Consider the following 13,867-nt stretch of genomic DNA (forward strand, 5'->3'; position numbering starts at 1 on the left):
CTCTGCTTTTTAGTACACTGTCTAGGTTTGTCATAGCTTTTCTTCCAAGGAGCAAGTGTCTTTTCATTTCATGGCTGTAATCATTGTCCACGGTGATTTTGGAGCCCAAGAAAATAAAATCTGTCACTGTTTCCACTTTTCCCCCTTCTATAATATTTGCCATGAAGTGATGGGACCAGATGCATGATCTTCATTTTTGAATCTGAGCTTTCAGACAACTTTTTTCACTCTCCTCTTTCAGCTTTATCAAAAGGCTATCTAGTTCCTCTTCACTTTCTGCCATAAGAATGTTACCATCTGCATATCTGAGATTGTTGGTATTTCTCTCAACAATCCTGATTCCAGCTTTTGAGTCATACGGCCCAGGATTTCTAATGATGGCTCTTCATAGAAGTGAAATAAATAGGGTGACAGTGTACAGTTTTGTCATATTCCTTTCCCAATTTTGAACCAGTCCATTGTTCCATGTCTGGTTCTAACTGTTCTTCTTGAGCTGCACACAGGTTTCTCGGGAGACAGGTAAGGTGGTCAGGTATTCCCAGCTCTTGAAGAATTTTCCATGTTTTTGTGATCCACATAGTGGATAACAGGCTTTAGTGTAGTCAATGAAGCAGAAGTAGATGCTTTTATGGAATTCGGTTCCTTTCTCTGTGATGCAATGAAATCTTGGCAATTTGAACTTTGGTGCCTATGAAAAAAGTGAAAAGTGAAAGTTAGTTGCAAAGTTGTGTCTGACTCTTTGCAATCCCATGGACTGTAGCCTGCCAGGCTCCTCTGTCCATGGAATTCTCCAGGCAAGAGTACCAGAGTGGGTTCCCATTTCCTTCTCCAGGTGATCTTCCTATGCATTTTCTAGATCCAGCTTGTACATCTGGAAGTTCTCAGTTCATGTACTACTGAAGCCTAGCTTGAAGGATTTTGAGTATTACCTTGCTAGCATGAGAAATGAATGCAACTGTACAATAGTTTGAGCATTCTTTGTCTTTGCTCATCTTTGGGATTGGAATGAAAACTGACTGTTTCCAGTCCTGTGGCCACTGCTGAGTTTTCCAAATTTGCTGACATATTGAGTGTAGCACTTTAACAACATCATCTTTTAGAATTTTGAATAGCTTGTCTTGAATTCCATCACCTCCATTAGCTTTGCTCTTAGTAATTCGTCCTAAGGCCCACTTGACTTCACATTCCAGCATGTCTGGCTCTAGTGAGTGACCACACCATCATGGTTATCCACTTCATTAAGACTTTTTAAAATATAGTTCTTCTATGTATTCTTGCCACCTTTTCTTAATCTCATCTGCTTTTTGTTCTGTTCTTTATCATGCCCATTATTGAATGAAACATTCCCTTAATACCTCCAATTTTCTTGAAGATATTTCTAGTCTTTCCCATTCTATTGTTCTCCTCTATTTCTTTGCATTGTTCACTTACAGCTTTCTTATCTCTTCTTGCTGTTCTCTGGAACTCTGCATTCAGTAGGGTTTATCTTTCCCTTTATCCTTTGCCTTTTCTTCTCCTTTTCTTAGCCATTTTTAAATGACCAGTTTGCCTTCTTTATTTCCTTTTCTTTGGGATGGTTTTGGTTCACACCTCCTGCACATTGTCATGAACTTCCGTCCATAGTTCTTCAGGCACTCTGTCTACTAGATCTAATCCCTTGAATCTATTCATCACCTCCACTGTATAATCATAAAGGTTTGATTTAGGTCCTATCTAAATGGTATGAATATTTTCCCTATTGTCTTCAATTTAAGCCTGAAGTTTACAATAAGGAGTTCATGATCTGAGCCACAGTCAGCTCCAGGTCTTGTTTTTGCTGACTGTACAAAGCTTCTCTATCTTCAGTTGCAAAGAGAATAATCAATCAAATTTCAGTATTGACCATCTCCTGCTGTCCATGTGTAGAGTTATCACTTATGTTGTTGGAAAAGGGTGTTTGCTATGACCAGTGTGTTCTGGACAAAACTCTGTTAGGCTTTGCCCTGCTTCATTTTCTACTCCAAGGCCAAACTTGCCTGTTACTCCAAGTATCTCTTGACTTCCTACTTTTGCATTTCAATCCCTTCTGATGAAAAGTACATCTTTTTCTTGGTGTTCTAGAAGGTGTTTTAAGTAGGCCTTCATAGAGCTATTCATCTTCAACTTCTTTGGCATTAGTGGTTGGGGCATAGACTTGGGTTACCGTGATATTGATTACTTTGCATTGGAAAAAAATGAAATAATTTTGTCATTTTTAAGATTGCACCCAAGTGCTGTATTTTGAACATGAGTTTGAGCAAACTCCAGGTGATAGTGAAGGACAGGGAAGCCTGGAATGTTGGAGCCCATGGGATTACAAAGAGTCAGACACGACTTAGCGACTGACCTACAGCAACTGCATTTCAGACTCTTTTGTTGACTATGAGGGCTACTCCATTTCTTCTAAGGGATTCTTGCCCGTAGTAGTCAGTATAATGGTCATCTGAATTCCTAAAATGTCGATGTTCATTCTTGCCATCTCCTGCTAGACCACATCCAATTTACCTTGTTTCATGGATCTAACATTCCAGGTTCTTATGCAGTATTGTTCTTTACAGCTTCAGACATTACTTTCACCACCAGACACATCCACAACTGAGTAACATTTCTGCTTTGTCCCAGGCTCTTCATTCTTTCTGGAGCTATTAGTAATTGCCCTCTTATCTTCCCCAGTAGCATATTGGACACCTTCCGACCTGGCGGGCTCATCTTCTGGTATCATATATTTTTGCCTTTTCATACTGTTCATGGGGTTTTTGCGGCAAGAATACTGGAGTGGTTTGTCATTCTCTCCTCCAGTGTACTACATTTTGTCAGGAATCTCTGCTATGATCAACCTGCCTTGGGTGGCCCTGCATGGCATGGCTCATAGCTTCATTGAGTTATAAAAACCCCTTTGCCAAGAAAAGTCTGTGATCCATGAAGGGGAGGCAGCATTATTAGGAGGTCATAATTTAGAGAAAGGTTAAGAAAAAGATCACCTGAGAAATTGGAGGGTAGAGGCATTTCTGATCTCTATCTAAACATTCCCCCCCAAACACAGGGGCTTTCTCATTAATGTTGTCTCCTTTGGGTGTTCTAAAAGTTGATTGGAATACTTTGAGAAAGCCCAAAGAATGTATGCTTTTTATCAAAGAAAACTGGGCTTAAATGTTAATCTTCCTGATTATTCTTTGTCCTTCATTTAACCTCTCTGAATATCTGTCTTCTCATCTGTACACTGGCAATAGTAATACTTATGTTGCAAAGCTGTTACTAGATAAGAGGTAATTTGCATCACACAAGTAGCCCAATCCTTGTACTATGCTAGGAACTCTGTAAACTGTAGCTGATATTTATCAATGCTCTGTCTCTACAGCTACCTGGGTATTATTCTATAGGAAAGAGACAAACTAGGGCTTTCTTAATCCCAGGCTTCCTGGAAGTCCCCAAATCAAACTTGCAGTTTTCTTTCATAGCCCAGAAGTATGACCATATCCACTAAAAGACTTTCATCTCCCCTTTGGTGTGTGTGTGTGTGTGTGTGTGTGTGTGTGTATGTGTGTGTGGTGTGGTGTGGTGTGGTGAAGGGGGAGGGAGAAATAAGGCTTACTTTTTTCCAAGAGTGTTCAGTGGAGTTAGCAAGGGTAGTGTGGGGAACAAAGTGGTCACAGGCAGGGAGGTCTGCATATTGATGCCATTTTAGTGCCTGCTAGCACCAGTAATTTTAATTGGGTACTCTTACTTTTAATTGGGGCTTCCTTGATGGCTCAGTTGGTAAAGAATCTTCCTGCAATTCAGGAGACCCTGGTTTGATTCCTGGATCAGAAAGATCCTCTGCAGAAGGGGGAGGCTACCCACTCCAGTATTCTTGGGCTTCCCTGGTGACTCAGCTGGTAAACAATCCACCTGCAATGTGGAAGACCTGGGTTCAATCCCTGGGTTGGGAAGATCCCCTGGAGAAGGAAATGGCTACCCACTCCAGTATTCTGGCCTGGAGAATTCCACAGCCTGTAAAGTCCATGGGGTCGCAAAGAGTCAGACACAACTGAGCTACTTTCACACTTTCACTGTTAATCGTGAAATTATTAGAATTTGTGATTCCTGTTTGAAAGTCCCAGGGAAATAACTGTAATACTAGTGTCAGGAAAGATATTTCATAACCATCCTATTTTCTACAATGTGTATGACATAGACAGTAGCCATATTTTCCAACAAAAGATTTATTTTGAAAAAAAAATCAGTGAATTAAAAATATGGGTTTGGAATAGAGCCTGGAAATCCTGGAAATGTAGATAGAAAAGTTATATATGATGGAAAATAAACATTAGATCTCTGAATTTAGTCATACAACAAGCATTTATTAATACATACTGTATCTTAGACCTCTGCTGGGTAATACGTGGTGTACAAGTGAAGATATCTTTTTCCTTTCTTTAATAATGTTAACAATCTTGAAGAAAATAACATAACCATGATATGTAACAAGTATTTTGTCTTTGGAATCTGACAATCTACGTTCTAATTTGGCCCCCCTGGATACATGATCTTAATATTTCTATGTCTCAGTTTATTTGTTGTTGTTATTGCAAATTGTGATAAGATTCATCATTCTCAATAATACTGGCCATAGGTAGATTAAGTTGGATCTTGCAAGTAAAATGCCTGGCATAAACAACGGCAGCTATTTATAAAGAAATAAAAATAGTACTGCAATTTATTTAGAAAGTTTATAAACTGGTTATTATGGACTTCTCTCACACTATGCTATATAATATCTCATGGCTTCCCAGACTGTGCTAGTGGTAAAGAATCCACCTACCAATACAGGAGACACAAGAGACACAGGGTTTGGTCTCCCTGGGTCAGGAAGAACCCTGGAGAAGGGAATGGCAGCCCACTCCAGTATTCTTGCCTGGGAAATCCCATGGACAGAAGAGCCTGGTGGGCTACAGTCTATGGGGTCACAAAGAGTCAGACACAAAAGAGCAACTGAGCACCTTATTTGTGTATCTATATAAAATGTTAATAGTTAATATTGAATGAGTGTTTACGATATACCAGCACATTCAAGAGAGTTTCAGAAAAATCTATTTCTGCTTTATTGACTTGATAAATAGAAGTCATCCTTAGCATTATGTGAAGGAGCAGTGCATTAGGGTAGAGGAGACCACAGCTTTCATTTCCACATCACCAGTTAGCATTGCATGATCTTGGACAAGTTAATTTGCCTCTTTGAGTCTCTCTACAAAAAATGAACAGTTTCAGCTTGCAACTGTGATCTGTGATCTGCCTCTGTAGCTTAGTAATTATTCGGTCTCAGACATTCTACTAAACCTGTTTATGGTATATATATGGCAGAGTTCAGGGGGTCCTAAATTCATCCTGAAAAGGAGTATGCTTGTATAGGGGAACTGAAACTTCTCCACAAGATAAAAACTACCACTGGCAAACCCTCTCTCTGGCTCAGATTGGAGAGTTTTAAGTTACTGGGCTGGAAACAGAAAAGGAGGCTCTTTGTGTCCTAAGTATTTGTTCCCTTTGAAGTCCCACTGGTACTGACTTGATAGAAATAGAAACTGTAGATCAAAGCTACAAAGAACATCAGCCTTATGAGCAGGACATGAACCCATTTCCAAAGAAAAAGACCTACGCTTTCCTACTCAAATAGTGCGCAGTTTTCAAGCAAAACACATTGATTACAATTTTCATTGTAATCACATTTTTGTGTGCATGGGTTTCTAATGTTATTGCATTCGTGCATGGTCAGTCACTCAGCCATGTCTGAGTTTGCAGCCCTATGGACTGTACCCCACCATGCTCCTCTGTCCATGGGATTTTCCAGGCAAGAATACCTGAGCAGGTTGCCATTTCCTCCTCCAGAGGATCTTCCAGACCCAGGGATCGAACCCACTTCTCCTGCGTTGGCAAATGGATTCTTTACCACTGAGCCACCTGAGAAGCCCTCTAATGCTATTACTGAAGACTAAAAAGCAGTGGAGCACAGACAGGGCATCACTGGGATCATACTGGCAAACTGTTTTGTGGTGTACTTTTATCACTTAAATGCATTATAATATGCATAGATAATTCCTCCCTGGGCGATAGACCTTCCCCCCATCTTGAGAGTGGGCTAGCCTTAGTGACTCACTTCTGAGAGAAAGGAAAAATGAGTAGCTTTTCAATGGAAACACCTGGCAGATACTATACTAACCAAATATTGAAGGTTAATATCACTAGTAATGATGTGTGGATACCATGTAACCCTGATGGTGAAAATGGCACTTCACCACTGTACCCTACCTCCATTCCCAAAACATATAACCCCAGTCTAAATGTGAAAACATGAGATTAACCCAGCTTGGGGGATTGTCCACAGGATGCTTGTCAGTGATACTTAAAATTGTTAAGAATATGAAAATCTGAGAAACTGCCTAGACCAGAGGAGATTGGAAGAGACATGACAAATCAATTCTATGAGGTATCCCAGATTAGATCCTGGAGCAGGTGAAATCTAAGTAAAGTCTGGAGTTTAGTTAATTGTTGTTCAATCGCTAACTCATGGCTGACTCTTTGTGACCCCATGGACTGTAGCTCTCCAGGCCTCCCTGTCCTTCACTATCTCCCAGAGCTTGCTCAAACTCATGTCTGTTGAATTGGTGATGCCATCCAGCTATCTCATTCTCTGTCATCCCCTTCTCCTCCTGCCCTCAGTCTTTCCCAGTATCAGGGTCTTTTCCATTGAGTCGGCTCTTCTCATCAGGTGGCCAAAGTATTAGAGCTTCAGCTTCAGCATCAGTCCTTCCAATGAATATTCAGGGATGATTCTGTAGGATTGACTAGTTTGATCTCCTTGCTATCCAAGGGATTCTCAAGAGTTCTTCTTCAACACCACAGTTCGAAAGTATCAATTCTTTGGCATTCAGCCTCCTTTATGGTTCAAATCTCACATCCGTACATGACTACTAGAAAAACTATAGCTTTGACTATACAGACTTTTGTCAGCAAAGCGATGTCTCTGTTTTTTAATACACTACCTAATAGAAATGTATTACTGCGAATTTCTTAGCTTTGACAATATACCTTGGTTCTATAAGGGGCAGTGAAAGGAATTGGGAGAGGAGTGTGTTGGCACTCTCTGTACTATTTTAGCTTTGCAAATTTTCTACAAATTTAAAATTAGCCTGAGGTAGGAAGCTTATTTTTAAAAATATAAACATTTTGTTAAATATTTTAGGATCACTTGGTTATTAAATTGATTCCTTGATGGTTCAGATGGTAAAGAATCTGCCTGCAATGCAGGAGACCCAGGTTTGATCCATGTGTCGGGAAGATCCCTTGAAGAAGGAAGTGGCTACCCATTCCAATGTTCTTGCCCAGGGAATCCCATGGACAGAGGAGCTTGGTGGACTACAGTCCATGGGATCACAGAATCAGACATGACTGAATGACTAGTACTTACACTGTTTTCATAAAGTATTCCAGAGCATTCATTAAATGCGATCAGGCCTAACATGGAGCCTGGCAGTAGTAAGTATTCATTAAAAGGCAGATTTGTTAGACTCACCTGGTGGTCCAGTGGCTAAGATTTTGTGCTTTCAATGCAGAGGACACACCTCATGGGGTGGCCATAAAAAAAAAAAAAAAAAAGAAGAAGGTTTGTTGTTATTGTTGTTATAATTTTGATCAATATTCCAGTATATTTACTGAAAACTTCCCTATCAAGTATGCTCATACATGCTATTCCTTCCTTGTTTTTATTCTCTCTATGCATTGGCTTTAGAATATGCTATGCAGTTGGAAGATGGGGGTGTTAAAGCTATCTGAGAAGAGCAAGATCCTTATTGCCCCTCTTGTTTGTTTCAGTGTCACCCTAGTGGCTGTTTGATAGACCTCTGCCTCCAGATGGGAGTTATCATGTTTTTGAAGCAAATATGGAACAATTTCATGGAACTGGGATACCCGTGAGTACTCAATTTTTACACTGGCCATGTATAGCGTGACAGGTCTTCCCAGGAGGCCCTAGTGGTAAAGAACCTTCCTGCCAATGCAGGAAACAGAAGAGCCTCACATTCAATCACTGGGTTGGGAAGATCCCCTGGAGAGGGAGATGGCAACCCACTCCAGGATTCTTTCCTGGAGAAGCCAATGGACAGAGGAGCCTGGCGGGTTATAGTCTGTGGGACCTCAAAAAGTCAGACACAACTGAGTGTGCACACATATACATACAGAGTGACAAAGAAGAAAGGTACAGTAGTATGGCTGGTTGTTAAGAAGTGGGCTTGGTAAGCAGACTCATAACAGTTCAGTTTCCATTCTGCTCCTCTCTAAAATGTGTGACCATGTGTAAGTCCGTCTGTGCCTTAGTTTTCACGTCTCCTAGAAGGCTCAATAGCTGTATCCTCTCAAGAACAGTTTAAAGGATTAATGGAAAGAATGGATGTAAAATACTTGTATTCTGTTCGGTATCCTAACACACTTGTTGGTATTCTTAAAGCATTATTGATAGTGTGGGTTCTTGAGGACAAAAATAACTTTCTGGTTTCTTTTGGTTACCAAAAGACTAAGGTGGTGGTTGTTTTTGTTTAATACATAGAACCTCCATTCTGCCCGCCTGCCAAAAAAAAAGCAAAATAAAATAAAGTTAAAGTCGTAGATGGGAATGTTTTGGGCTCTTTGTTACAACAACAATAATAACAAAAATCATTACACCAGTATTGGTTGTGACAATATCAAACCAACAGCATTCTATTTTTGCCCATATAGATACATTCTGTGAAATGCTGACATAAAAGGACCTTGAATGCTCACTTTTACATCTATTAAAATATATTATCCTTTAGAATATAGTGAAATAGAGTGTATTTAAAATAATGTGATATGGAAGCTTTGAGGTCTAATCAAGCTAAAAACAATGTAGTATTGAGAAATGTCCTTGCTATGGGGGAGGAACTGGTTAGTTAATTGGTGCTATAAATAGTTTAGGCTCAGTCATCAAATTATACAATATTTTTTTCTCCTCATTTTCCCATAACTATATCAGGACATGCCTGAGCAGAGGGGTTGGAGAGGTGATATTAACCCTGAAATTGGCAATAAAGTATTGTGTTAAATTACAGGCAGTCTTAGAGCACTGGACTGTGAAATTACTGAGACCTGGTTCAGATTTGTTCTCTGCCTCTTGCTAAAGATACTTATAATTTACTTAACCTCTCTGAGACATTATTTTTTAATTTGTAAAATAAGGGATTTATGAAGATTAGATTATATGACACAATGGTATTTAAATCTTCATCAATAAATGACAGAAGCTCTTTGTGAAGAGATATTTATACAAATCCTCAAGAGTCAAATGATTAAAGCGAATTTCCTCTGAATGAAGAGAGAATAGCAACAGAGGTTTGGGAAGTCCAGGGCATATTTCATATCCCTTTCTATCCTTGGCTCATCTCTTTGAACATAAATTTTTAAGAATGTAATTTGAAAATATCAGAATAAATTAGGTATCAAGTGCCTACCACAGCATCGTCTGACATAGTGTGGGTACTTCACAAGCACAGTCAAAATGGTGTGGTAGCCATTGTGGTATTAACATTGATTTTTATTGTTATCATTATCCATGTACTTCTATACATACTGTGCACTTTGGACACACCTTCCACCATGTCCTTGCCCAAGAGGTCAGCCTGGATTTTGTATTTCAAATCCCAAGGGTACCATGGCAAAGGATGTCCTGGTGGGGTTTTTCCAACAAATTGGATTAAGACCTTGCTGCAGAAAATGTAACAGGAGTGACCCAGTGCCTAAAGCAATAATTTTTAAACTTTAAACCACAATTCTCTTTCTTCAAGTAGAATATTAAGCAGATCAGATTGAAGTAAACAACATAGAAGCAAGCTGGCTTTCCAACTCCAAACCTCTTTTTCATCTTCTTGAGGCTCCAGAGGCAACCTACATGGAGCACACACTGAAATACTCTGCCCGACGTTTTTATCTAGCTATAGTGGCTCTTCCAATCCCCACTAAAGCTCTAAGTCCATGATTAATTACAACTGAGAGTTGGGTAGTGTTCACTGAGTCCTGTGAAATTCACTTTATCCTAGTGATAATTTTCATCTAACTCTTAAAATAATTAATTACCCAGAAGTCTATAATATTTGCATACCAGGATATTTCTGAGTCATATAATTTCAAGACTGCCCCTGGACTGGGGAAAGAGTATTGTTACTTCCTTCCCAAGTCTGATAAATGGACTGAAACAGACTCATTGCCTGTAAATTATTGTTCTCTATAGAAGCAGAGTGTAATTGCTTGAATGCTTCATGTTTATAGACTCAGAGAAGTGAAGTGACTTAATAAAAACCACACAGCTAATGCATTGTAGGGTGGAGACTAGAAATTACATCTCTTGAAACTCTAGGTAGGGTTCAATTAAATGATTTTTCTCGTGTTCAGAGAGCACAGCAAGATGATTTGGCAGGAAGGGCTCAGATACAATTACAGCAGGCAGCATAGGAGTTTAAATATTTATATAGATTGGATCATAGAATCATAGAAATGAGACTCTGTCTAAACAATGTCAGGAAGCACCAGTGCATGGGAGGATCAACTCTGAAAAATATGTAGATGTTTATAGGGGCTAGGAAGTCTAGGGCCCCTTTGGTCCAGTGGTTAAGAATCCTGCTGCCAAGCAGGGGACATGGGTTTGATCCCCGCTCCAGGAAGATTCCTCATGCTGTGTGGCAACTAAGCCCAAGCACCACAACTACTGAGCCTGTGTGTCACAACTACTGAAGCCCACGTGCCTTAGAGCCTGTGCTCTGCTGAGAGAGAAGTTACAGCAATGAAAAGCCCAGCCACTGCAACAAGAGAATAGCCCCGCCTGCCACAACTAGAGAAAGCCCACGTGCAGCAAGGAAGATGCAGCACAACCAAAAATAAATGAATAAATAACTTTGTAAAAATGAAGTTGAGACCATACAAAGATCCCCCATTCCCAGTACAGTTTCAAGGTAGTTCAGTTCATTTCAGTTCAGTTCAGTCGCTCAGTTGTGTCCGACTCTTTGCGACCCCATGAATCGCAGCACGCCAGGCCTCCCTGTCCATCACCAACTCCCGGAGTTCACTCAGACTCACGTCCATCGAGTCAGTGATGCCATCCAGCCATCTCATCCTCGGTCGTCCCCTTCTCCTCCTGCCCTCAATCCCTCCCAGCATCAAAGTCTTCTCCAATGAGTCAACTCTTCGCATGAGGTGGCCAAAGTACTGGAGTTTCAGCTTTAGTATCATTCCTTCCAAATGTTTCACTTTTCCTAATGCACTGTAAATTGTTTACCAGTTGCTTAAATAAGAGCTCAAAAGCCCTTTGTCTGCTCATAATGTAGGTTGATCCAGAACTGGTGGTCACGACATAAAATCAAGCGGGGAATTCAAGATGCTTCCATCCCTCAGTGGGAAAATGATTGGAATCTGCAGCCCATGAATATTCACGGACTGATGGATGAGTACTTAGAAATGGGTATGGAACCTTCTGCAAAGCTGTTTGACCTTCTTGCTAGTTTTTTCTACTTCACGCAGACTCTGATTCCAGAGGGAAAACTGTCTGTCTCCTTTCCAACTCCAAGCTTTCTAAAACACAACTACACCTTTATCTCAGCAGAGCTAGAGAAGATATTAAGGCAGTGCCCTTGGAAGGCTTATGCATATTGCTCTGTCAACCATAACATTTGAGCAAAATGAAAGTATCTACCTTTCGAACAAATATTTTAAAGGAAAATAATAAAGCAAAACTCATTCCTATGTTAAGAAATGTATCATCCCCCCCAAATAAAGCAGTATTCTTTCTCACAGTAAATCTTTGCACAGATCCGTCTGAGTCTGGGCTTCTTCAAGAAACGTATTTATATTATGAAAATAAGGCTGGACTGTTAAGATCGCTGCATGTTGGTGTGTTGTTTTAACATTTGCTTTTGTTCTCTGGCCCTCAGTTTTCTCATCCAGAAAAACAGAGGACAAGATTAGGTCTCTTGCAAAAAAAAAAAAAAAAAAAGATTAGGTCTCTTGCTTCTCTTCTAGGACTGAGCAGTTTTCTTCAAGTCCTCTGACGTTTTTCTTCTTTTATGATGTATTGCATAGAGGTAAAAGGCTCATAGCGCTTTTTACAGTCTACTGAGACCTGAGTTTGAATTCAGATTTTAACCCTTTTTTAGCTATCTATCCTTTAGCCAGATTAACACCTATGAGCTTCAAGTTTTCTCAACTGTAAACTAGGATAAGCATACTTACTTTTTGGGTGTTGAAAGGATTAAAGGCAATCTATGTAAAGATGCCTAATATGGCACAAAGAAGACACTCAATAAATGAGACTGTTTATATTACTAATTTTCTAACTCTCTGCCTTTACAGTTTTGCAGTTTGGTTTTACCACCATCTTCGTTGCAGCTTTTCCTCTGGCCCCCCTTTTGGCCTTGTTAAACAATATCATCGAAATCAGGCTGGATGCATACAAATTTGTCACCCAGTGGCGGAGGCCTTTGCCAGCCCGAGCAACCGACATAGGTAAGATTCAGGAACTACATGGGTTTTTGCATTGCTTAGGCCAAGTAGTGGCTTGATCTTACTTAGCAACTTATGTGTTTCTATTGCTGGGGTTCCGTTCCAAACATAACAAAACTGTTTTCATTAACAAAAGAATGAAATGAGAGTAATTTTATTTATAACTCTTGCCTGAGAGTAAGTTCTTACTGAGCATTGCTATTTCATAAACTTGTTTGTAACTGTAAAGGATGTCATATATACCTTTCTAGGACTTATTTTTTCATATCATTGTTTCTTAAAGTTAATTTTAATCCTATTTTAAACATCAATTTTGACCAAAATCAATAGTCTGTTGATGATATACAATTTCAAAGCCTGTTTCGTGTATCTATGTAATGCCAGATGGGTTGACATTTTCTGCTTCTTAAGAAACCAGTGATTTCCAGATCTTGACACTAAACTAGTTTTACTTTTTAATATTTTTACAAAAAAAAATGTTTTTGACAAAGATAAAGGCAAAACTCATAGTGAATGCAGATATTTTGGGGTTCACACAATGAAGTACTACTATATTTTTATTGGTTTAAGTACTAATCAAGTTCTATATATAGGCTTTGAAGAATCTTTAGCATCTATGCCATATCTCATTGTTAAAAATAAAAACCAATTCCAACAATCTTCTAATTTTCAGATCTCTGTAGACGGGATCTTCCTCCTCTCTATAGAAAGAATTTGGTAGCTGTAATATCTGTAGTGAGATATACACCATCCTTAGAAAATAAATAGTGGACAGAGCTTGGTTCCAACAGCAGCTTCTCTGGTGACTCAGATGGTGAAGATCTTGTCTGCAGTGTGGGAGACCTGGGTTCGATCCCTGTGTCAGGAAGATCCTCTGGAGAAGAGAATGGCTACTCACTCCAGTGTCCTTGCTTGGAGAATTCCATGGACAGAGGAACCTGGTGGGCTATAGTCTACGGGGTCCCAAGGAGTCAGAGACAACTGAGCAACTAACACTTTCACAATACTTGGTTCCAGCATAACTAAAACATCTTTTCCAAGTCAAAGGTTGGAAAACTAAAGGATTTTCTTTTTTTTTTCTTTTTATTCACTGTCTTTTATCTTTCTCCCACTAGGTATCTGGTATGGAATTCTTGAAGGAATTGGTATATTGGCTGTGATCACTAATGCATTTGTAATTGCTATAACATCTGATTACATCCCACGTTTTGTCTATGAATACAAATATGGCCCCTGTGCAACTCATTTTGAATATAGTGAAAGGTAAGGTTAACTTTACGCATTTTATGCTTGTCATTAAACAGAACTTACTGGG

General features: G+C 39.5%; 1 protein-coding gene across 1 annotated transcript in view; it reads left to right on the forward strand.

Annotated features, from left to right (window-relative positions):
* The window catches only part of ANO3 (anoctamin 3), a 445,447-nt gene that overhangs the window by 420,322 nt on the left and 11,258 nt on the right, over positions 1–13,867 (forward strand). Inside the window, 4 exon segments of the mRNA XM_052652757.1 lie at positions 7,864–7,961; positions 11,382–11,515; positions 12,403–12,555; positions 13,668–13,815. Of these exon segments, the coding sequence (XP_052508717.1) occupies positions 7,864–7,961; positions 11,382–11,515; positions 12,403–12,555; positions 13,668–13,815 (533 nt within the window).

This window comes from Budorcas taxicolor, chromosome 15 (assembly GCF_023091745.1).
Source record: "Budorcas taxicolor isolate Tak-1 chromosome 15, Takin1.1, whole genome shotgun sequence".
Classification (NCBI taxonomy): Eukaryota; Metazoa; Chordata; class Mammalia; order Artiodactyla; family Bovidae; genus Budorcas; species Budorcas taxicolor.